The sequence below is a fragment of the Miniopterus schreibersii genome (genome assembly GCF_964146895.1).
Source record: "Miniopterus schreibersii genome assembly, chromosome: 14".
NCBI lineage: Eukaryota > Metazoa > Chordata > Mammalia > Chiroptera > Miniopteridae > Miniopterus > Miniopterus schreibersii.
The window spans coordinates 16,475,883-16,499,927 of record NC_138114.1 but is presented as its reverse complement, the minus strand read 5'-3'; the positions used below and the strand labels follow the sequence as shown (position 1 = coordinate 16,499,927).

The 24,045-nt window shown below is 39.6% G+C and overlaps 2 protein-coding genes across 4 annotated transcripts in view; one reads left to right on the top strand and one right to left on the bottom strand.

The window, feature by feature from the left end:
* Nucleotides 1-601: 601 nt before the first annotated feature.
* AP3M1 (adaptor related protein complex 3 subunit mu 1) lies at nt 602-20,135 on the bottom strand. Of its 2 annotated transcripts, XM_081158096.1 has the most exons (10): nt 19,832-19,904; nt 14,165-14,262; nt 10,658-10,933; nt 9,841-10,012; nt 7,943-8,080; nt 6,908-6,993; nt 6,088-6,221; nt 4,970-5,177; nt 3,620-3,764; nt 602-3,167 (listed from the first exon to the last, which is right to left on the bottom strand). In XM_081158096.1, exons 3-10 carry the CDS (start codon nt 10,928-10,930, stop codon nt 3,067-3,069), a joined length of 1,257 nt encoding a protein of 418 aa, XP_081014222.1. In that variant the 5' UTR covers nt 10,931-10,933; nt 14,165-14,262; nt 19,832-19,904; the 3' UTR covers nt 602-3,066. The 2 variants fall into 2 exon arrangements, with proteins under 2 accessions (XP_081014222.1, XP_081014221.1); XM_081158095.1 differs by lacking the exon at nt 14,165-14,262 and having other exon boundaries at nt 19,832-20,135.
* A 214-nt stretch (nt 20,136-20,349) lies between these two features.
* Nucleotides 20,350-24,045, top strand: part of ADK (adenosine kinase) — an 888,023-nt gene continuing 884,327 nt past the window's right edge. For both annotated transcript variants that reach the window (XM_081158526.1, XM_081158525.1), the window contains exon 1: nt 20,350-20,464. In XM_081158526.1, coding sequence (XP_081014652.1) covers nt 20,400-20,464 — 65 coding nt within the window. In that variant the 5' untranslated portion in view covers nt 20,350-20,399. The remainder of the gene's footprint in view (nt 20,465-24,045) is intronic.

Below are 24,045 nucleotides of genomic sequence, written 5' to 3'. Positions count from 1 at the left end.
AGGACGATTCCAGCCTGCTTGAGTTAAAGAGAGATGTCCATTAGCTCAGCAAATCTGAAAGCAGTCTTCACGGTCTCATTTCCGGAGCTCACCTGTGTTCACCGGTGCTGCCTTCTGCTGTATTATAGTTTAGTCATTTTCTCAAATCAACAAACACCTTGCAAAGGCTCTTCTCTAGCACCACTTAAGGAATGAACCTATCGCATGGAATGATGGCAATTCCCTCACATAGAAAATGAGCATCTACTTCATTTGCTCTTGAGATACGTTCCTTTAAGAATTTAGAAAACAGGGCCATTCTGGGATTAGCTAGAATTCTGTGCTTGAAAAATAGTCCAATACTACTGTGTATTACTGAATCTTTGCTATTAGTACGTGGTGGTAGGGAGAGGAAGCTTTGATCAGCCTGTGGCCAAAAGGGTGATGCTTAGAGAATGTGTACATGACGGTAACATACCGAGGTTAAGAGGAGCACTTGGGAGTGCTCTGTAGCAACCTTCACACCCTGTATGATTCAGAACACAACCTGATCAGGTTGTGCTTGCTCTGACATGGAGGCATGCCCATTTGTAAGTGCTCAATCAACAGTCAAGCTAAAAAATCAACTTGTTGCTTTCATCTTTTTATTGACAGTATAGCCAGAGCTAGAGAAAGGATTTACTGGGTTCAATCAAATTAATAAATACAATAATTTACTTGTAAAAGGAAATAGTCTACTTGGAAGTTTTATCAGAAGTTGCTAGAGACAAGGGACTCTTGGCATACAATCTGCTTGTATATAAGAGAAGGCAGCACAGAAAGTAAATTGGACAGTCCGGGTACAGATGGCTGATCAGGGATTCGGCAGAAAGAAAAGCAAATACACTGATTGTTCTTTTGAGGTATAACTCTGTAAAACATTAAAAATAAAAAGCAGTTGAACTGAGTAACCAACCTTAAGCAAAGGGAATAAATATTTGGCAACATCTTGATTTTAGCTGCCACGCTGATATTGGTTACCCTAGAAATTTATTTTTAAATCCTCACTGGAGGATATTTTTTCCATTGATTCTTAGAGAGAGTGGAAGGGAGAGAGGGGGGAGGGAGGGAGGGGGAGAGAGGGAGAGACACACATCAATTGGTTGCCTCACACACGTGCCCCAACCAGGGCCAGGGATCGAACCTGCGATCCAGGTGCGTGCCCTTGACTGGGAATCGAACTGCTGACTCTTAGGTGCTTGGGCTGATGCACCAACCACTGAGCCACACTGGCCAGGGCTACCCTAGAAATTTCAAAGTTGCAAAAAGTGGCCTTTCCTATTAGATGAAAGGCAGGCTGGGTGCCCTAGGCAGGGAAAGGTAAGAACGCTGCTGTATATTGGGCTCCCTGCATCAGCACCAACCACTAGCCTATGACAGCAGAATGGGTGAGTGTCAAGGCTATCTTTACCATGAAGGAAGGGGGTTATAAGCTGAGAAGAATGGAGTCATAAGGAGAAGAAACCTAACAGCATAAATAAGGGCAAGAAGGAAACATGAACAAGCACTTACATCTTAACTTTTAGCCTTTCTCCATTCTTCATGTTTAATGAGGCAAAATAACTGGGTAAGGACTTATGAGCCAGCGAAGTTGGGTGGAACACAACTGTAGACTGACAGCCAACCATGATGACCAAAGGGCTTCATCAAAGTTACTGTGGATTTTGTTTCTGCCTCACTATGTTCTTGCATGTACTTTGTCAGTACAGTAGAGACATTTAAATACTCCAGTGACAATTACAATAGTTTCAGAAAGGAATCTATTGAGCATAGCCTTGAGAAACAATATGAAAAGGGAGTTCCCCTTTGAAGACAAGGGATATGGGCAAATTCAACACCTTAAAAACACCACCACATAGACGCATACTACAGTATGGTGACTGCCAGGGGGAAAGGTGGGTGGGGGAGGTAGAAGAGGGTATAGGGGGGACAAATGGTGATGGAAGGAGACTTGACTTGGGGTGGTGAATGCACAATGCAACATACAGATGATGTATTATAGCTAACACTTGAAACCTATATAAATTTATTAACCAATGTCACCCCAATAAATTCAATAAAAAAGTAAAAAAACCACAGTAACAAAAAAGATACAAGACCACAGTGATGCAGGCATATTTTCCTTCTTTTGCTGAACCACAGCATGAGGCCTTTATGCTAACTATGGTTTAACTGGTGTTGGATAAGCTTTATAAAACATGAAGATGGCAAAGGTTCACTTACATTCTTATATTACTACTTTAATTTATTTAAAACCTCAAACACTTGTGCTTGCAATAACTTCCTAAAAGCAGTAGTGTTCCCTTATATTACCTTAGATACGAATGATTTTTACTGTGCTAACAGCTGAACCAATGGTGCAAAACTGAGGTGGTACTTAACTGCAGCAAGGTCTCTGTAAATCAAAATCTGCGCTTTACATAGAAATCTTATTTATAAAAAATACAATACCAAGTACAGTGAGAATGGAGCATGGAGCAGCAGCTCCCTGCCAGGGCCATGTGGAAGTGGCTCTTGCTACAGTGCTTGCTTAATGGCACAAGTGAAAAGCTGAGTAAGGCAAACACTTGAAGAGGCAGTTTTTCTGTAAACTTCTTGGGGTGGAGGGAATTTCCTCTGTTGGGACAGGTGCTGATTTGGGATGGCTAAGATCAGGTGTATTTGGCTGCACTTGACACATCACATTACAGATTAAGACAGCTGCTGGCTGAGATCAGTTCTCTTGTTTTAGGAGAGAGGTTATCACTGTAGTCTTCTGCCTTTCCTGTTACAATGTGCAACCTCCAGCTGGTGCCCCCACTATGGAGGAAATCACCTCCAAAATCTTTCTAAGTGAAAAGATACAAAATAAGCTAAGTTATTCAAAAATTACCTTAGCTTAAAGCTCCTTAAGAACCCTACATTGATTACTAAGCAACTTTGTTAGCGCTGTGTAGCTCCACACAAATACTAACTAGAATAAGTATTCCCACTCACTTGGTACCTAATAGTAATAAACTATAATGACACTTAGAAAAGAAACAGATCTTGAGGAATTTTGGCCTCTTCTCATGTCCTCACTTGGAACTTTCCAGCTTTCGTGACATATTTGACTCCTTTAAATGGCTTATATTTCTCCCCATACATGTCCAAGCGGTTTACTTTTAAGCCTGTGCCAAAAAGAATAGGTAAGGAAAGGAATATATTATTATCCTGGTCACACCAACCAATACAATATTTGTTTAACAGTGAGCACTACACAGTAATTCTGACATTAACCAGTGTCCCTTACACCATTTGGAAGCAATGTCCTTTCTACCATTCACAAGTTATAGCATTGATGAGGTGTGATTTTAGTTCAGATTCCCATGTGGGCAAGGAATGTCTTTTAAGGATAATTCTTTCTGAATGAATGACTCCTTTGGTGTTTGAATCAGGGTTGGGGTAAAGGGAAGCTGTGTGAAATAAGGTGCTCTCCAAAATCACTGTACCTGAGAGGCTGGCCCCATAGCAGTGTGAAAGGCAAACTGGAGCTGTTGCTCTTTCTAGAGAGGGAATATTCCTTACCCTTCTAAACTCCTCAGCAAAACTCAATTACCCTTAAACACAAATTTATCCTTACCTGAAATAGCAAGCTGCTGGATCTTGAACTGTATATTGAGGCTTGGATTTTCTTCTGGCTTAGGTGCTCCAGACTGTAAATTTACCAGTCCTTTAAGACTTGGGAGCTTTTGTGGAGTAATTTTCCCCACGTCCCATGTTAGTACCTTAAAAAGACATGAAAAACAGAAACAATCTGAACCATTTAATAAAGACAAATGTTCAAAGACAACATTCAAAGACACTGTAAGTTTTTGTACAAAATGAAGCACAGTGTCTTATAGACCTGGGAGCTTTACTAATTAGTTCTGTGACTCTGAATGGAGAGTCAGTAGAGAACCCACATTAGCTGAACATTTATTTTTGGATATAGCACTGTACTTAGCACTACCTGTATGTTATCTTATAGAAGCCAGTAATGTAGATTTTGTCTTCTATTTACAAATGAGGAAATTAAGGCTCAGAGGTCAAATGATTGCTCAAGGTCACACAGCTAGTTAGCTACAAGGCTGGGATTTGAGGCTAAGGCTATATGATTTGAAATGTTCTTTCCACTAGACGACCTTCACTGTTTCTGACTGAGCCTCAGTTTATTTTTCTGTAAAATGAGAAGACTGACCTAAATTGGTATTTTAAACTTTTAGCTATGGAACCCTTTGTGCAAATGAAATCTTTAGTGTGGCAGCTCAATAACAGATGAGAAAGTGAAGCCGGGGTAAAGGGCCGGCAACTGAATCTCTCCACTTCTTAGCCCTGTGTGGTCTTTAGGGAGGTTCTTTGAATCCTCAGGACTGGATTAGATGATCTTTAACATTCTATGATTTCATTTAAAATATACCTTTTCATTTACCAGGCAGCTCAATGACTCTGCTGTTGAAAAGAATATTTTTTACCCAACCAGGAAGCTGAGAGAAAATAATTTTTTACATTTTCTCTGAAAACCCTCTGCTTGAGGCACATTTATATAGGGTGAGGAAGCTGCTTTCCTAGCCAACATCCCCTGTGGAAAAGTATAAAACAATGCTTTTAAATTTAAAAAAAAGAAAGATCTTAACGATCAATTTCTACAGAAAATTTAACAACAGACTCTGCATCTTCTTCCTCATTAGAGAAAGAGTGTCTGGATTATCCATGGATGAGTCAAAGTGTGCACACTCTGATGGGGGACAGCATGAGTCTCTTTTCTGTTCTGCTCAGCAGCAAATGCAGTATTGCCTTCATAGCCAGTGGCAAAAGCACAGCACAGTATGCTCTCTAGGTTTTGTTAGGAACTTTAGTTTTAACTAAGGGAAACCTTTTCTCTAGCCCCTGTCCCAAATCACAAAATAAAGATTGCAGAAACATGCTCACTCTTGGTTTGAGATGGCTATACCTTGGTAACTGGATCAAATGTATAGCTGCCTTGTGTTGGTGTCAGGTTCATATTCAGCACAACTTTTGGCATGTGAACTGTCACTGTGATTCCTTCAATGGTTTTCCCCATATTCTGTTTTGGTCCAATTGTAATATCAAATCTGCCACAAGAGCTGTTCTCCTTAAAGCTGATGCTGTGTTTCACATACACTGGTATTGCCACTAGGCTAAAAAGATAAAGAAACAAAAACACAAACACACACGATTAATGGCATGAGCCAGCACAGGGGGTGACCTCAAAACATCAGTCGAGAGTCTTCTACCCTGCCTCTACGTTCACTATAAGACTCTATACCCCTAGAAGTGCGGATTCTGCATCTGCACTGGGGGTGGGGCAGGGGCAGGGGCAGGGTGAGTACAGCACAGTGTTTTGGTATCACTACACTAGGAATTATACAACTTCTGAGGAGTAAGTATACAAATCAAGATAGAAACCCGAAGCTTAATTATAGCGTAAACAACTGGGGCAAATATTCCTAGTTTAAAGATATTAATTAAGATCCGTAGAAAGATATTTTAAAATTATGCAAACTAAACAAAGCAGTTCCTATGTGGTTAAGAGCCAAGAAACAGTTCAAATCTCCGCTTCTGAATCCTGTCCTGATGTCACCTTAATAACCTCTAATGTTTTCAAGGGACAAACCAGCTATAACCCACAACACTAAATCATTCATTTATACTCAGTGCAGAAAAGAGTGACTTGATGTCAGTTAGTTGGGGAATGTCCTGGGGAGCTACAGGTAGGTCTGTCTCCTTCTGTCAGCCATGATGTCTACAGACCATAGTAAAATTATGGCACAGGGTCTTGGTTTTGCCTAAGTTATACAAAGTCCCAAAAGCTTGCTCTCAGGTACACATTTTATTATAGTCTCATTTACTACTACTCTATGCTCTTAGATTCAAGGTACACTGATTATTTTAGACACTTATTTTCACCAGTTCTTGGATCTCCTGGTGAACTATGGCTAAAGGCAGCAATGATGAATTGAAGTATCCAACTGTCAGAATGAACTGGGAGTCAGTTCTACTCAGCACATTGATATATGATGGCAGTATGTGGGTGGTGTATTGACATACTTTTGCGAGCTGACCCGATACGATATGAGTCGGAAATTTCCATCTGGAGGAATAAATGACAAAACTCTTTCAGATTCCCAACGCTTGAACCGGATGCAGGGGTGGAAGCTGACATCATCTAGAAGCCTTGGGTTCTGCCAGGAAAACAACACAGCCACCATAGACATAGAGCATAATGAACATGGCAACTCTACTAAGATATTATGAGAAATTAACATGCTCCCTAAAGATGAAGCAGTCATGTAAGAGTTTGTTTTATAACCACATCATAAGCATAGTTTCACAATGCTTTAAAGTTTGCAAATATTTTATATACATTATTTTACTTGAATTTCAATAACCATGAAGTAGAAAATAGAAGCAGTATCATTTCCAATTTCTAGATGAAAAAACTGAGGTTCAAAGAACTCGAGGTCAGGACAAGTTAGTGGCAGAGACAGAACCAGAACTCATTTCTCTTGTTTGTTCTTAGTAGTGTGTCATGCTGTCTAAAATGATGCAAAAAGGTCCATGCCCTTTCATACCAGCAAAGCAAATAATTCAGTAAAATGAACACTGCAGATTTGCAGAAGCCAGTCAGCCATTTAAGCTCCGCCTAGCACACCTAGGCAAAGACCTCTCCTCAGCCTTTTGTAAAGGCCATGCTCATCATGTAAGGCTAGTGTCTTGGTGACCTGTGCTAGGAATATTCTGAGATACTTTTTTGTAATCTAAGATACAAGAGTGTCTCAGTATTTACCTTTTCACTTAGTACTTATCATTTAGTACTTCGTATGTATTAGGCATGCAAGGAGCTACAGGACAGGAAAACAAAACCTACCATGAAAGAAAGGGAAAGGTCAGGCATTCCGGATAACTTAATGCAAGCATCAATGACCCCCTGAATTTCTGCAAAGACTGTAGATCCTGAAGAAAGAAAGAAAAAGGGTGATAACATCCCTGGAATATGCGTCTTTACTAGAGCTATCACTGTGTCCGAAGTAATGGAGACACCTCCTGGATGTCAGATGTACTGAAGCTTTACACATCTATTAACAGGTCAGTGGATAGAGATCCATTACACTCAGCTTCTTCACAGAGTGCCATGGCTCATACCCAATCACAAGCTGGAATATGGTAATTCTAAGGAAAATCAAACCTGTCTATATCTCTATAGAGTCAAACTAGTAAGAATGCTGGATATACAGTTAAAATATTTTTAATAGAATTTTAAAATGAGGCAAGTTTCTCAAGAAATGGACTAAGCTGTTAACTCTAAGAAATAGTAGCCATTATTCTGTAATAATACAGCTATTATTCTGTATGATGAAATTTTATAATGAAAGGGGCACTCAATGAAAAGATATTGGCTATAATTCACAATAACTCAGTTCACACCAACTAGCTGTGTTACCTTGGGCAGATTACTTTACCCTTCTGAACTTCAGTTTCCTTCTGTATAAAATGTGAGGGTTGGACTAAATGTTTAAAATTTTGTGTGATATTCTAATAAAGCACTGTTTTTTTGTCTGGGGTCTTTACTAGAAGTATTGGACAAAAAGTAGTAGCAAAAATATGGTGTATAGTAGATGTACAATAAATGTTAGAATGAATAAACGGCAAGAGGAGAGGTGTACAGGGTAATAACAGGCTTAATGTAAGACAATATAAGATCTGATTTACAAAGATTTGGCCGATTTCAACTAGTGGTTATGAAAATTATATGTAATCTTTGGGCAAAATAAACAGATTTTTAAACCATTAGAAAACAAATGCCTTTCCACTGAAACCACACTGCCAAGGGATTTCAATTTTCTATTCAGCTTATGTCAGCTGAACTGTTTTCCCCCAAATAAGACCACATGCACACAATTACCTGATTTATCTATAATTGCATCTATTTCTTCAATGACATCAAAATAGGCTTCATTATTTGTGTACTTTACTCCTGCCCGGCGCCATGGGATGTTGGACAGCTGCCCAGTGGGGAGTGTGTCCCCAACATTACTACTGCCTAGAAACCAGAAAAGGAGAAAGCAAAGCTAATGCATAAACGGTCATCAGAAAAGCTATTAACAGAAAAAATAAATGCTTTAGCTGCTTCTTTAATGTTTGGGTTTTTCTTCATTGAAGTTGTGGATGGTTTCCAGAATTGTTGGAGACATAGCCATACCAACATGATCAAATTTCCAGAAGACAGAAATAGGCCATGTGGTCCTCTATCTGCCAAGCCAGGTTAAGTTCATTTACTTATCTTTTGCTTCCTGTGTGTTAACAGTAACCTAACCTAATTCCAGTGGCTCAACAACAGAATCTCATCCTGTTGCCACTGATGAAAAAAGGCTGGTTGTTTCAAAACCTTCTGCCGATAAAATGTCTCCACTGAGAATACACAGTGATAACTAGGTCCTTTGGTATTCAGCTTGGATTCTACATGAGATGCTGCCAAGCAGGCCTCAGTGGAGTAAGTGCAATGAAGAACATACTCTGGCCTTTTTCCATTTTAAGGTCAGCACACCCATCTGGCCACAATATGGCTAATGTTCAATATCTGGCTAATTTCTTGGTAACCTGATATAGGTCTGAAAATAAGTCTGATTGTCTTAAACATATATCTTTGAGTTTTGAAGTAGTTAAGACTTTGGTTAATTTACATTTTCAATTCAAAAGTAGTACTTGCTTAACAACACCTTTCATTGTGACTACATCACCTGTAAAGTATGAAATTGCTTTTAAAAATCTTATACTGTTATTTATGTATTTTAATTTTTTTCCAGTCTCCTCCCATCCACAGTGTAAGTTTTAGGAAGGTGCACAGACACTCCATCTTATCTTTCCTTGAATTTCTCCTAACATTCAGCCTTGTACAGAAGATGAGTGAGAGCTATGGAATGAATGCTTTCTTATAGGCCTCTCTCACCCCATTTTTAGATCAGTGCACTTGGAGAGACATTTACAGTGGTGGACAGTATAGTTGGAATGGCATATAACATTTGAGAGAAATCTTTCTCAAGAAGGTTTTACTATTTTCAAGAGTATTGTCATCTGGATGTACCTAATTTCTATCTTTACTGAAGAATTCAACCAAAATTGGAAGCTTCTAACACAAGTACAAGGCCCACCATGCATGAGACCTCAAAAAGAGACTAATTTCTTGTCTTTCTGTTTTAACACATCTTTTGCATATATTTACATGCTGCCGAATTAAGCACTTGCATGTATAAAACAAAGATCTGGAGGAGACAGTATATACTCTGTGGTAGAAAGTCTTAAATTTTCTGTACTCTAATAACTGTAGGGTAGAAGTATAATGCCAGTTTTACAATACTATTTTTATTTTTTCCAGCTTTACTGAATTGTAACTGACATATCACATTGTGTTAAGTTTAAGGTATACAATATAGTGATTTATGTATATATTGCAAAATGATTACCACAGTAAGTTTAATTAACATCCATCATGATATTGGCTTCTTTAGGACTAACTGGGATCATTTATTCAGTCTTATTATTTAGTGTTAAATAACAGTAATGTTATTGTGGTCTTGTAGAAAAACCTATAATAGAAGAGTAATAACCAAAAAGTTCTTTATCATTTAAGACCCAGCCTCTTTCCATGAAAAGAAAAATACACATCCATTTAAAAATCATCACTAACTTTGATTTTGGCCAAATTAGACTATCTTAAGAATCTGCCAGATCATAAGAAATGGTGTTGAGTTGTTTATAAAGTTTTAGTTGCTCAATTCCTAATAAAGTATGTTTTGACCTTACCTGTAATAGAGTTGACAACGGAACGAAGAATTGTTGGTGGTTTAATCAGTTCTTTCAAAATGTTAGATTCGGTAGCCAGAGGAAATCCATTGTCTAACATTTCTTCCAAGAGCTCATACACTATGACCACATTGTCCTTAATCGCAGCCTCCGAACACTCACCAAAGTAGTCCTAATAACACGTACATAATATTGCACATGGGAGGAATGAAGAAAGGCTTGCTAAATACTTTCTGTTCTGAAGAATAAACTTATAGCTGCATAATTCAATGAATGTAAAACACAGAAAAAAACCTTTGATAGGTTTTAAAAAAATTTTAGATTGAATTGAATTCCTATTACATATTATGCCAGAAAGTACACTGAAACATTAAACCAGAATGTGAACTATAAAATTCCTTTGTCCTGACAAGGTAACACCAAAACACACAGATTAGTTTTAAAGTATTTGGAATATTCAGCAAAACAAGAGAAAATAACAAAATGTGGTATTAGAAGATTTCATGATCAATAAAAATCTTGGGACCATTCAGAGAACTGTGTGTGGAAAGCAAGGTTTCCTGATGACATAATTTGTAATACCTGTAAGAAACAAGGCTTCCATGCCCATGAGATTGTTTTGTCCTAAAACAGTGAATGAAGCAGCCATGTGTGCTACTGTACACCCTACATAAAAGGGTTTATGAAGTTATGCTTAGTTGAAAAAGAGAGAGACAGACAGCACATCAAAAGCTGGGTAATTAAAAGATATAATAATGTGTCCCACCTCCAAATAACTTGGGTAATTTAAGTTCAAAAGATCTGACGAATAACTAACCTGAAAAGTGTCAGCAACTCGATGTAGGAACTCAATTACAAAGAGAGGTGGCACTTCAGTCTGTATGACAGACACAAAGAAGAGCTTATCCCTGTAGATACTGATGAGGTAGTGGTGAGGTGTTGAAATGACAGGTGGTACATTTTCAACATCAGCAGCTTTCTCTTGAGCTTCAAAGAAATAATCACAGACAGACTGGCTCACAACACTCTTCCAGTGCTTCTCTAGAAATATGTCACCGGAACAGTTTATGAGAAATAGACTGTGGATCATTTTCTGGGGGGAAAAAGTTTAAATTTAGTATACAATAAAAGTATCCTTGTATTATCCTGACATCAAAACCAGAAAAGGCAATATAAGAAACTACAGACCATGATCATTTAAGAATATAGAAGCAAAAATTCTGAACAAAATACTAGCAAATGAACACAGCAACATACAAACAAAGGTTACATACTTTGACCAAGTGGCATTTATTCCAAGAATGTATAGTTGGTTCAACATATGAAAATCAATTAACATAATACACAGTATTCATAAAATAAAAGACAAAAAACTATCATTTCAAAAGGTACAGAAAATCATTTGGCAAAATCCAACACCTTTCTATGAGAAAAACATGTAACAAACTAGGAATAGAAAGAAACTTCCTCAACCCGATAAAAAGAAACTATGAAAATTCCATAGCTAACATCATATTTAATGGTTGAAGACCAAAAACTTTCCCCTTAATATCAAGAACAATGATGTTCACTCTCACCACTTCGAATCAATATTGTATTAGAGGTTCTAGCCAGGGCAACTAGGCAAGAAAATGGAAACAAAAGCCTTCCCAATTGGAAAGGAAGAAGTAAAACTAACACACACATACACTATTAGAGTTAATGAGTTCAACAAGGTTACAGGATACAAGGTTAATATAAAAAATCAATTGTGCTGCTACATACTAGCAATAGGTAATCTGAAAATAAAACCGAGAAAATTATAAGAGCATCAAAAAGATAAAAATACTTAGGATTAAATTTAATAAAAGAAGAGCAAGGCCTGTACACCAAATATTATAAAGCACTATTGAAAGAAATTAAAAAGAGCTCTAGCCAGTTTTGCTCAGTGGTTAGAGCATTGGCCCTTGGACTGAAGGGTTCTGGGATCGATTCCAGCCAAGGGCATGTACCTCAGATGCAGGCTCGATCCCGTCCCTGGTCAGGGCTGGTGCAGGAGGCAACCAATTGATGTGTCTCCCTCACATCTTTCTCTCTCACATCTCTCTCTCCCCCTCCTTCCCTCCCTTCCACTCTCTCTGAAAAGCAATGGAAAAATATCCTCAGGTGAGGGGTTAAAAAAAAAAAAAAAGACCTAAAAAATGGGAAGACATTTCATGTTGATGGACTGTAACATATAATACTGTTACGACAGCAATACTCCCTAAATTGATCTACAGATCCAATGCAATCCTGTTAAAATGCCTGCTGCCGTTTTTGTGGAAACTAACAGTTTGACCCTAAAATTCATGAGGAAATGAAAGAGACAAAGAAGAGCCAAAACAGTCTTGAAAAAGAAGAACAAATTTGGAGGACTCGTACTTCCTGATTTCAAAACTTACTACAAAGGTACTGCGTGGTACTGGCACAACGACAAACTATAGATCAAAAGGAATAGAATTGAGTTCTGAAATTAACCCTTACATATATGGTCAACTGATTTTTGACACCTGTGTCAAAGCCATTCAACTGGGGGAGAGAAGAGTCTTCAACAAATGATGTTGGGACAACTGAACTTCCATATGCAAAGAATGAAGCTGGACTTCTACCTCACAATATATAAAAATTAACTCAAAATGTATCAAATACTTAAATATAAGAGGTAAAACTATAAAACTCTTAGAAAAAACATATGCATAAATCTTCATGACCCTGGATTAGACAATGATTTTTAGCTATGACACCAAAAGCACAAACAACATAAGAAAAACAGATAACCTGGACTTATATCAGAATTAAAAACTTTTGTGCTTCAAAGGACATTAGCAAGAAAAGGACCCCCCCCCCACACACACACACACAAATGCGGAAACATTTGCAAACCATATATTTTACAAGGGACTACTATCCAGAATATATAAAGAACTCATACAACTCAATAATAAAAAGACAACCCAATATAAAATGGGCAAAGGATTTGAAAAGATTTTTCTCCAAATAAGATTTATACATAAATGGCCAATAAGCACATGAAAAGATGCTCTACATATTTTCAACATACAAATAAAAATCACAATACATTTAATAACTACTAGGCTAGATATAATCAAGAGACAGACAATAACAGGTGTTGACAAGAACATAGAGAAACTGGAACCCTATTACATTGCTGCTAGGAATGTGAAACAGTGCAGCTGCTGTGGAAAACAGTTTGAGTTCTTCAAAAAGTTAGAGACAGAATTACCAAATGACTTAGCAATTCTCCTCCTAGGTAGAACTGGAAACTGTGTGGACATGTGCTTCTAGCAGCATTATTCATAACAGCCAAAAAGTGAAAACAACCCAAACTGATGAATGGATAAATAATAAATATATGAACAATGGAATATTACTTAGCCACGAAAAGGAACGAAGTACTAGTATGTGTTACAACATGGATGAACTTTGAAAACATTATATTGAGAGAAAGAAGTCAAACACAAAAGGCCATATATTGTATGATTCCAGTTATATGAAATGTCCAGAATAGGAAAATTCATAGAGATAGAAAGTAAATTGGTACCTGCCAAGGGCTGGGTGGAGGGGTAGAATAAGGAATTATTGGTTATGGGTTTGGCATTTCTTTTCTGAGGTGATAAAAACTGCTGGAAACAGAGATGATGGTTACACTACTTTGTGAATATACTAAAAACTCCAAAATTATACACTATAAAATGGTGAGCCTTATGGTATGTGAATTATATCTCTATTTTAAAAAAGTATTCTTAATACCTTGTGACACACAAATCCACTCCCAGGTGGATTAAAAAGATATGTGTACAAATGTGCACTCAAAACATTTATTTGTAATAGTGAAAACCTACAACAACTCAAATGTTTATTAATAGTACAAAAGAAAAATAAACTTAGTATTATAAATATTATACAGCAATGAAAATAAACTATTGATACATGAAACAAATATGGATACATCTTACAATACTGAACACAAAAGGATACACAGAGGATGATGTTATTTATATGGAGTTCTAGAACAGATAAAACTAATCTATGTTTGAAAAATCAAATGGTTTATTTTATGGAGGAAATTGGGGGTAATAACAGAGAAGGGCCTGGGGGTGGTCTTCTAGGTACTGGTAATGTTTTATTTCTTGATCTAGATAATGGTTACAAGTTGTGTTCATCTTGTAACAATTCATTGGACTTTATGCTATGAGTTGTATACTTTTCTGAGGGTTAGTTACACTTCAAATAAAAAGGTTACTGTCCTTTCAATATGGAGGACATTGAGAAAAAGTTTAATTACCTTAACTTTTTCATTTCTTTTATATGGACATCAGTAGAAAGGTGTTTAGTATAGTGGTCCATTCATTCAAAATTATAGAACTGTATGATAAATGTAGCCTAAGGAAAAAGAATTTAAAATCTATGAATACAGTTTCTATGCATGAAGATAAATTTCAAAGAGGAAAGGAAGACTTTCCATAAATGGATTCATTCAATTCTGCTGACACAGAAAACAGTGACAACAATTTGACTAGTTCTTTTTGGAGGAAATCACTTATTTTATGGAAGCGGCTGACATTTAAAGACTATCTGGTGATAACTTCCTGTTCCTATTTAGCCTATGTTCAATAATTATCAAGTAAATAATACTAATTATTAAGATGTGTTTTAGTAATTACTATATTAATGAAGTTATGAATGCTGTTAATAGTTTAGGGTTCCTGCTATTAGAAACAGTAAAATGTTTCTTTGTTCAAAACCATCTCTGTTTAGCTAAGCAATCAACTTGAGTTGGCAGCAATAAAACCTGATATCTCAGGCTTTGGATCTACTAAAATTTTCCAGATTAATATTTGAAATCTGTTAAAATATTCTACTTTAGTCAGATGCTTTGTTTAGTAGGTTAGCTTTGTGTCAGCCTTTTATTTCTAATTGTGTGTTAAAATATTGCCCTTGTAATACACAATACATAGACTTGCTATATAGAACCTACTGACTTTACCTGACTTTATAACCTCTGCTGATACACTTTTCCCCCCTAAATGAAACAGGATATCCAGCAATAAGATATGTAACTAAATTTGTATTATGATACCTTTTCTTAAAATAAAATCTTCATCTGAAATACAATGTGGTTTAAAGCAGAACACTGTAATAAACTCAGAGAACCAAATTTGAGCACTTTAGGTGAGTCAACTATTGAATATGGCATCCTTTGAAGAAATTAATTTACAGCTCCATTCAAAGTGCTAAGGATACATGAATTAATAATATCTAAAACATGTTGAGTGCTTACTGTGGGCCAGACACTATGCTAGGCACTTTTCCTACATTAACACATTTAATCAACACATCTCAATGCTACAAATACTGCTCTTACCCTCATTTTACAGATATGACAATAAAGTGTCAGAAATGTTAAGTCAGTTACCTAACATCATACCTTAAGTATCAGAGATAGGAGTCAAATCCAGATCCAAGTGAATCCTGAGCTCCTGTTCTTACCTGCCTCTTAGAGAGTAATTATTAGAAACAAAGCAATACTGTCCAATAGGATTTCCTGCAATGATGGACATGTCCTATATCTGTGCTGTCCTATACAGTAGCCACTAATCACATGTGACTATTGAACGCCTGAAATGTGGCTAATGCAATTGATGTACTGAAGTTTTTATTTTAATTATGTTAAATTTAAATTATATGTAGTTAGTGTTTACCATATTAGACTGAGTAGCAAACGTGCTGTTTGAGCTTATAATTAAGAGAAAGAGTTGAAGGGTATGTTTCTTGTTTAGTTAGAAGCCAACGTGTTCTAATAAATTATTTAGAGCAGATATTATATTTAAAGGAGCTGACATATGCTCTCTTCTTCAACCGTTCATCTTATAGAAAGAATAGTTCACAGGTATCTGTGGTACTCCATTGCCACAATATACCCTAAAACAGCTGCTTGTACTTGAAGCAAGTGACTTCGTAGTTTCTTTATTTTTAGGGACCAGATTCCTACTCATCTTTTAAGCTGGTGAAAAATTCTTTCCAGGAAAAGTTTCCACCAAAGTTGTTTTCATTGGCAGTAGTTCAGGTCTCAGAAGACTACAGTAAGTTAAACTGGCCATCTGGATTTATTGTTCCTATCCTTAGTGCTGAGATGAAAGCATAACACTTGTAGCTTTCATTAGTGCTTAGCTTTAAAACCCATCTTAACCTTCTGTTATAGAAAAAGAGAGCTTATTTCTTCCATCCGCATTATGATCAAGGGCCTAAAGCATGTAACAATTAAATAAATACCACTTGCAGACTGTTTCTTTAGCTACTTAATCTTAGAGCAGCTGCAGTTACTTTTTATTATTTTAATAAACTTCCTGGGAAAGCTACACACTCACCACCACCACAACTATCTTTTTGCTCTTAGTGACTTTGAGTCAGGAAACAGAATTCTTCGTTATTTTAAAGCCACTTGAGAAAGTGCCTTCAGAGGCAGTTCCATCAGAGCTTTGAATGCAGCTTAAATACAATACTTCATAAATCCTCTTTACCAAATGTTGAACACACTCATCCTGATGATTCACAAGCCATGCAATTACAATAGTCAAATATCCTTGGAAGATAAAAAGAGAAAATGTATTCCTTCTAGATAAAACAGGAGAAAGGCATGGAAGGTGAGAAGAGAGGCATATCCAAGGTGAGAGAATAAGACCAGAAAAGAATCTGCCTCACCTGACGGGGTGAACAAAATACAGTCCCTGAACTCACAGTGTTTAGAGTTCAACAAAGAAGGCAAAAAAGGTTTTGAGGTGAGAGAGAACAAAAGAAAAATAAATCTAGTACAAATTTAGCAACTTTAGAAGGTAGAGGGAAATGGTGAGATGAGAGTGGAGGAGATACGCAGAGATGGGTTCACTTTGTTTTCAGGGCAATGCAAAATCTTTTTTTATGGTTTTATGCGGGGGATTCATGCAATCCCATTTACAGTTTTAGGGAAGACTGCACTGTGGCAACTGCATGATAGGGAAACTGGATATTGTGACACAATTGATAAATGAGTTATGGTGGTGGCCTGAGCTAGAATGTTAACAGTAGGGATGCAGTAAAATGAAAAGATAAGAGAAACACATTGGTTTGAGCAAAGATTGGGGAGGGGAGAAAGGGAAGTATGAGAGGGAAAATGAGGCATTTAATCCTAGTTCTGTATAATCTGATCCAATTCTGGCTATATTTGATGCAAATGGATATATTCAAAACACTACTGGTGCTTCTGAGAGAAGCCGAGTTGGAGATAGACTTGTGAGTAATCATAATTTTTTGTCAATGGGAATTGCAATGATAAGGAGAATAAAACTACAAAGAGAGAGCATGAGTAGAAGAGAGCCTGGGGAAGGAACTCCAGCATTTGAGTAGCAGCTGGGTCAAAGAAGTGTGCATAACAAGAGTATTTGGACACACTCTTCCTCTTGGGAGCAAGCCAGCACTTTTCCCTTCCCCTTCTTCTCCCACAGACATTCATCTCCTAAACCCTAAGGGACCCAATGAGACTTGCAACCCGGGGAGCAATGGGCAGCGGCACCTCATCCCCAGCTAACCCTCTGAGCCGGTCTCCAAGGCCCCCTCTTATCTGACTTCCCAGTGAGCTCACAGCAGCCCTGCCTTGGCTCACGTCTTCCCCGTAACATTCCTAGAGAACTAAAGCAGCCTGCCCTAGTCTCTCTCCTGTTGCTTCTTCTATCCTAGGTCCTTCCTTGTCCCCAGCTTTAAAAAAAAAAAAAAAAAAGATTTGGCTGACGAAGGATAAGAGAAAAGTGGTCAGGATAATGGTTTTTAGTAACTAGGTTGTGTTAGTGTGTTTCCAGAAGAATGGAGTATTAAACATTTTAAATGGCACTACAAGTTCAAGCTCCAAGAGCTGGACATGTGTTGATCTAACTGTGTTTCTGAACTTTCTCTTCATGATTACCTGCTAGAGGGGCCTTTTCAGAGACTCCCCTTCTATCATACCCCTCCCCTAGGAAATTTCAGTACCACAGAATATATATCTGTAAATCTCTTTATGTATACTGTAAACATATCTGTGCTTTATTCATAAAAGGGTATGATTTTTTTTCCTTACAAGAGGTAATTTTTATCCCTACTAAGAATATATGATTTAACACATAGAGGACATTGATGATCTTAGTAAAAGCAGTTTCAGTGATAGCTTAGTGGAATGTTGGAAAGCAGATATACTATAGAGGGCTGATAAATTAGAAATAAATAGCATGAAGTGGGGGAAACAGATAAGGGGAGTAGATGGTACCTTCAAGAACCCTAGTTGTGAAGAAATGAAAAGAGAGGAAAAAAATGGGTATAGTTCATAAAATTAAGGAAGAATATTTTTAAATGCTAAAGAAAAGGTGTGAGCAGAGGGGGAAAGGCTAATGATGCAGGAGAATAACTGAAAAAAAGAAGACCCTGTGAAGGGAGGAGAGGATGGTATTGGTCAATTAGGTGAAAGGATTTGTTTTCCATAAGGAGAAGGGACACTTTTTCCTCTTTAAACGAAGGTTTATATATTTGGTTGCAGGAAGGTGATGGGTTTTATTTTCTCTGTTTAATAGGAAGGAAGGTAATTTGTAGATGGAGACAAAATTCCTCTTTACAAATACTATTTGCTACCCATGAATTAAGATCCTATTGTGCAACTTAAAAGTATCTCTCTAGTCTGCAGGGAGCTCCAATAGTATCTTATGTTGAATGTCTAGAAACACTGTAAAAATCCTAAAATCCAATATGAAAAGCTAATCTTATTGCAAAGAGAGCTTTCCTACTAAAGATGTGTACATTTTGGGTAATTCTTCATTAGCCTTATTTCTCCACTTTTTCTACGGTTTCAATGGAAAGTGTCTTCCTTTCCAGAACTAATCCTTCCACTTGTAATTTTGAATCTTTAATGTTATACATTGGTTACTTGCATGCTGCAAAAAAACATAATGTCTTGTATTCCTAAAAACAAACAAACCTCAAACTTTTTAGGAACCTCGCCGTCCTCAACAATCGTCTGCTTTACGCTCCCAATGAGGAAGGATTAAGTGTAGGCGGGCAGTCTCTCCTTTCAGTAACAGACTATTGAAGCAGCTCTCTCAAACGGCCCAGGAACTTCTTCATCATCAACTCCAACAACTTATTCTCAGACTCCAACCGACTCCTTTGACCCTTGCAGCATTTCACGTCACTGACAACATTCCCCCCAAACAAAGCAAATACTTCTTACCCTATTACATGAAACGTCACCTGTTCTGGTTTTCACCTCGAAAGTGTCCTTCCGGCTTTCTCCCCATGCTTTTTTTTTCTTTTTATATTTCTACCATCTCCACCTAACCACTGTTTCAAATCCGCTATATCCCAACTTCCACAAAATTCCTCCTCACGCGAGGGCTCCTAATGTTACAGTGGCACCACCTTCTAATCACATACGCTATAAACTTCAGCTTCAGGTCCAATCCAAATCTACCAAGTCCCGCCAGCCGCACTGCTCATCGCTCTTCCACACTCGCTGCCACCGCCTCAGTCGAGGTTCCCATCACCTCCCTGAACCGCAGCACCTCCTCCCTGCATTCCCCACGCCAGGCGCCTCCAGGCGCCACCCGCCAACATAACGGGTCAGTCAGGGGCTCTGTTCTTCAAAGCAGAAGCTTGGGGCTGGGGTCCAAGTCGTCGGTACTCCAGCTCACTGCGGGTGGAAGACCTTCCCGCGCCCGAGAACGCAGAAGGCCCCCCAATGAGCTAGAACCTCTCGGGCCTGCGGCCTGAGAACACAGGGCTGCAGGTGCACCGCTCCCTTCCGGCCCCGCTGGCAAGGAAGCCCGGAAGGCCGGGAGAGAGGCGCGGCCCCGGGCCACCGCGCGGGAGACGCTCCCGCAGCCCAAGATATTCAGCCTACTCCCCAGTTTTCGAGCTGTCCCCTGACCGCAGACTCCTCGCCCCTCACACTCACCCCGACACCTGGGCCTGTCAGTGATTCGGCGCCGGGTCCTCTCCGGACCGAGACTGAGGCAGCTGAGAAGGCCGTGAGGACCCCGCAGGTGGCGTGCCCAGTAGATTGCCTGACTAACAGCTTCAAAGAGACCAAATAGGTCTACAGATTTGGAAAGATTAAATAAGCGGGAAGACGTTGAATAAGAAGAAATACAGCTCTTTAGGTTCAGGATTCAAATCTTTAAGACCACCGAAAATTTAGAAGAGCGAGGGGGTTTCGCGTTATCTGTACTCAGGCGCTCATCCGCAGCCTAACGCAATCTGGGGGGGGGGGGGGGGTTGTCCCCAAACGTGGGGGCGGGGCCAGGGAGGGGCTGTGTATTAGCCAGTGGGTGGGGCTGACGGGTAGAGCCAATGACTGTGGGTGGGAGAGGCACGAACTGGGAGGAGTCGGGCGGGGAGGGGCTTGTAAAAAACGGAGGCGGTGTTACGAGGAGGGGGAGGGACTAGAGGGCGGGAGGGGGAGGGACTAGAGGGCGGGAGGGGTGGGGCGCACACTAGACCCTAAGTGGGGTGGGAGCGAGAAGATGGCTGCAGCTGAGGAGGCGCCGAAGGCCAAAAAGATGAAGGTGGAGGCGCCTCGAGCGCTGAGGTGAGCGCTACGCTGCGTAGGGTGGAGGGTGGCGGCGCGGGCTCTAACCAGGGCCTCCGTGCGGTTGCAGTGCCCCGGCGCTGGGCGGTGTCGGCACGAGGCCAGCGCGCGGACACGGCTCTTCGGGGAGCTGCGGGCATGGCTGCGACCTCCCGCTCGGCGCCCGCCCCGTTTGGCGTGGGCGCCTCCCGCTCCGGAGCGGCCCGGGCGCTCTCGGCCAATGGGAGCGCCGGCCCGGGGCCGAGCCGGCTGTGGGCTGGCTGCAGGCGCCACGTGGGATCCTCGCCGCCTGGGCTGAAGTGACGCCGGGGGATCGAACCGGGCCAGAGCAGAGTCACATGCGACCACCTCTTCTTTCTTGGGGGGTAACGAGGAGGAGACCCAGCAGCTGCTTTTCCCTGGGGCAAAGGCGGAATTCTTGAGGATTTTTTGTAAAATGTCACGGAAGGGCGACCTGACTTTCCTTTCCTTACACACTCTGCCTCCTGGCACTTTTGCGGACAGTCTGCCGGGGACCCGGAGCCAGCCTCGGAGGCTTGGGGCCCGGGGCGCGTAGAGGGGCGGCAGTTAGCTGAACGTATCGGAAAGGCTGATTTTTCTTTTTATTCTTCGCATTTTTTGGCAGCAGTGAGGGCAGTTCTGGCCTTAACACCTGCCTCACATGTGATTGATGTTGCAACTTTTACTTAAAAAAAATTGTTAAGTATTCCTTCCTAATACGTATAAAGTGCAGTGTGCACAGTCCTTGATTTTGAAATGTTCATTGGAAGGCAGTGACTTTTTAAACTAAAAATAAACATCAAATTGATTTAAAACTATTGGGACACTCCTCATTATAAAAGGCAAATCTCATTTCTGCCAACGTCAGCTTGCTTTACTTACCAAAGAATGAGTCATTCATAACGGAAAAAAGGTCACTTAGGCACCCAGATTCCCGCCTGTGCGTTTAATGTATTTCTGCTGTCTTCAGAGGGTTATTGTCCCTACCTTGTAGGAAGAAAATAAACAAACAAACAAAAATCAGAAGCTAGCCAGTCGGATTCAGTGGCTAGAGGGTTGGCTTGCGGACCCTTGCCCTGGTCTGGGTACTTGCGGGAGGCAACCAGTCCATGAGAGCAATGTCTGTCTGTCTGTCTCTCTCCCCACTCTGAAAAACAATGGAAAAAATATCCTTGGGTGAGGATTAAAAAAAAATATATATATATATCAGGATATTCTATTTTTATTTTAAGCTTTCAGACTGTAGAGTAAAGCAGCGATTTTCACCCAGTGTGCCGCAAGATTTTTGAACATGCAGTACCTGACTTTAGTCAGGGGCTCTCATCTCTTTTCCCTTAGATTGTCAAATTAAAAAATGACAACAGCCAACACAACAATAGCCGTCTGGTGTGAATGAATCAAAATGATCCTTTTTTTTTTTTTTTTTTTTGGTATTGTTTGTGGCATGCTGCAGAATTTTAGTAATTAGTTTATGTGTGCCATGAGATGGAAAAGATTGAAAATCACTGGAGTAAAGAAAGCAGGGGCTTTTGAATCACACCTACTTGGGGTCAAGGCATGTGTTTTTCCCTATTTGGTCCATTATTAGATTATTGTCCTGAAAGGCACCTCCTCCACCAGATTTCCTCTTCCAAATTGGAAGACAGATGCAACTCTTCCCTACTGTGCTACTAAACATAGTGCCTTAGATTTCCCCTTATGCTCATCATTTTCAAAGTGCTTTCCTATTTTACAGGTGAGGAAATTGATGCTAAATGAAATAATTAAGGAACTGAAATATGAACCCAGAGCATGTGGGTGCAAGTTTATTGTTGTTTGACTCTACTGTGCCTACTTTTGTAAGCCACCCAGGGTGCTTATGCATCATTAAAACTAATGATAAATAATGTTTGTGCTAGGCACTGTTTCAGCACATTAGGTATTTTCACTCATTCAGTCCACAACAGTCCTACAAGGTAGATACCGTAATTATCTGTATTTTACCAAGGAGGAAACAGGCATAGAGAGGTTAACTAATTTATCAAGTCACCTCTGTAGTAAGTGGTGGGGTTGGGATTCTAATTCAAGTAGTCTGATTCCAAGTCTGTACTATCAGTTACCATGCTGTACTTAGTAACTTCAAGCAGTTTATCCAAAAACCGTAGTGAGTTGTTAACTCAGTTTTTGTTTCTCTACCATTTTTCTTCTTCTTTTCTGTTATTGTACATAACGTTTGTGTGTTTTTTACCCTCACCCGAGGATATTTTTTCCATTGCTTTTCAGAGAGGGGTGGGAGACAGAGAAGGGGGGGGCATCGATGTGAGAGACACATCGATTGGTTGCCTCCCCCACATGCCTGGACCTGGGGCGGGGATTGAGCCTGCAGCCGAGGTACATGCCCTTGGCCACGGGCCTTCGCTCTAACCACTGACCAAACTGACTAGGGTTACATAACTTTTCATATTGTTGCAATACGTGGGCATATGATGCAAAATAATTCTTAAAAATATATCATGTATTTTATATGTCATTAGTGTCTATTTCAAACTTGTAAAAGTCCTTAGGCAACTAAAACTCATTTTATACATTATCTACTTAGTGCCACCTGTAGATTTGAAGCTAAAAGATTAGACACTTGAGTATTGGGACAAATCTCTTAATTTTCTGTGAAGACCTTTTGGGGTCAGCTGCTCCTCCTTTCATTGTATTAGTTTGGATTTAAGGGACATCATGTGATAATGCACTGAGTGGTTAGACTGCATGCATTATCTCTGATGACTTGTTTGACAGTTCAGGGGCTAGCTACCAGTTTCAATGAATGACATATAAAGTCTAAGCAAAGTTTAATGTGTAGATCAGTCAGTGGGGGATGAATAAATTTATGAGATATATTTGTAGAGATCAGGGAAAGGATTTAGTCCTTTGTGAGGATTTCGGTTAGCTCTGGAATGGGGGTTTTCAACCAGGTGACATTTGGCAATGTATGGAGTCATTTTAGTGTTGAAATTGAAAACACTGTGCTCTAGGGGAGAGCATTTGACAAGTCTATCCTCCCTTTCTCAAACAGCCGTTGTTTCTAAGCCAGGTTGCTTCTCAGGCTATAGCAGTCACTGAAGCTTCAAAGAAATAAGCAGGCTGGCACGCGGTTCCGCAGTGGTTTGGGGAAAGGGAACGCTGCTTGAATGGCAGGTGGTGTACTAGGTGCTTCACGGGTGCTGCTCGTTTGATCCTCCCAGCAATCTGTAGGGTAGGAGCGGTGATCCCCGCGCTACAGTTGAGGCATTTAGGGCTGAAAGAAGCCAGGGAGCATGTTCTGGGAACTGCTCTTTAGATAAAGATGTTCCACCATTATTCACCATGATTACCTATATTTAGGATCTCTTAGTTTTCTTTTCTCTCCTTTGGAAATCTCGTCCAAGTTCATTTCTTTAGCGGTCACCTCTAAGAGGATACAGTTTCTTCCAGGGCTTGTTCAGCACATGCCAAGTCAGTTCTTTCAATCAGTATTTCAAGTGACTGCTATTTTTGTCATGGTGCTAAACATTAGGCACCTATATATAGAGAGGTAAGACCCAGGTTCCATGCTCCTGGTGGAAATGAGT

Coding starts and splice junctions, on each gene's coding strand:
- AP3M1 (XM_081158095.1), bottom strand. CDS start 10,930: ATGATCCACAGTCTATTTCTCATAAACTGTTCCGGTGACATATTTCTA. Junction 6,222..6,907: donor ACCTTTCCCTTTCTTTCATG/GTAGGTTTTGTT, acceptor TTTTCCTGGCAG/AACCCAAGGCTTCTAGATGA. Junction 5,178..6,087: donor TATCGGGTCAGCTCGCAAAA/GTATGTCAATAC, acceptor TTATCTTTTTAG/CCTAGTGGCAATACCAGTGT.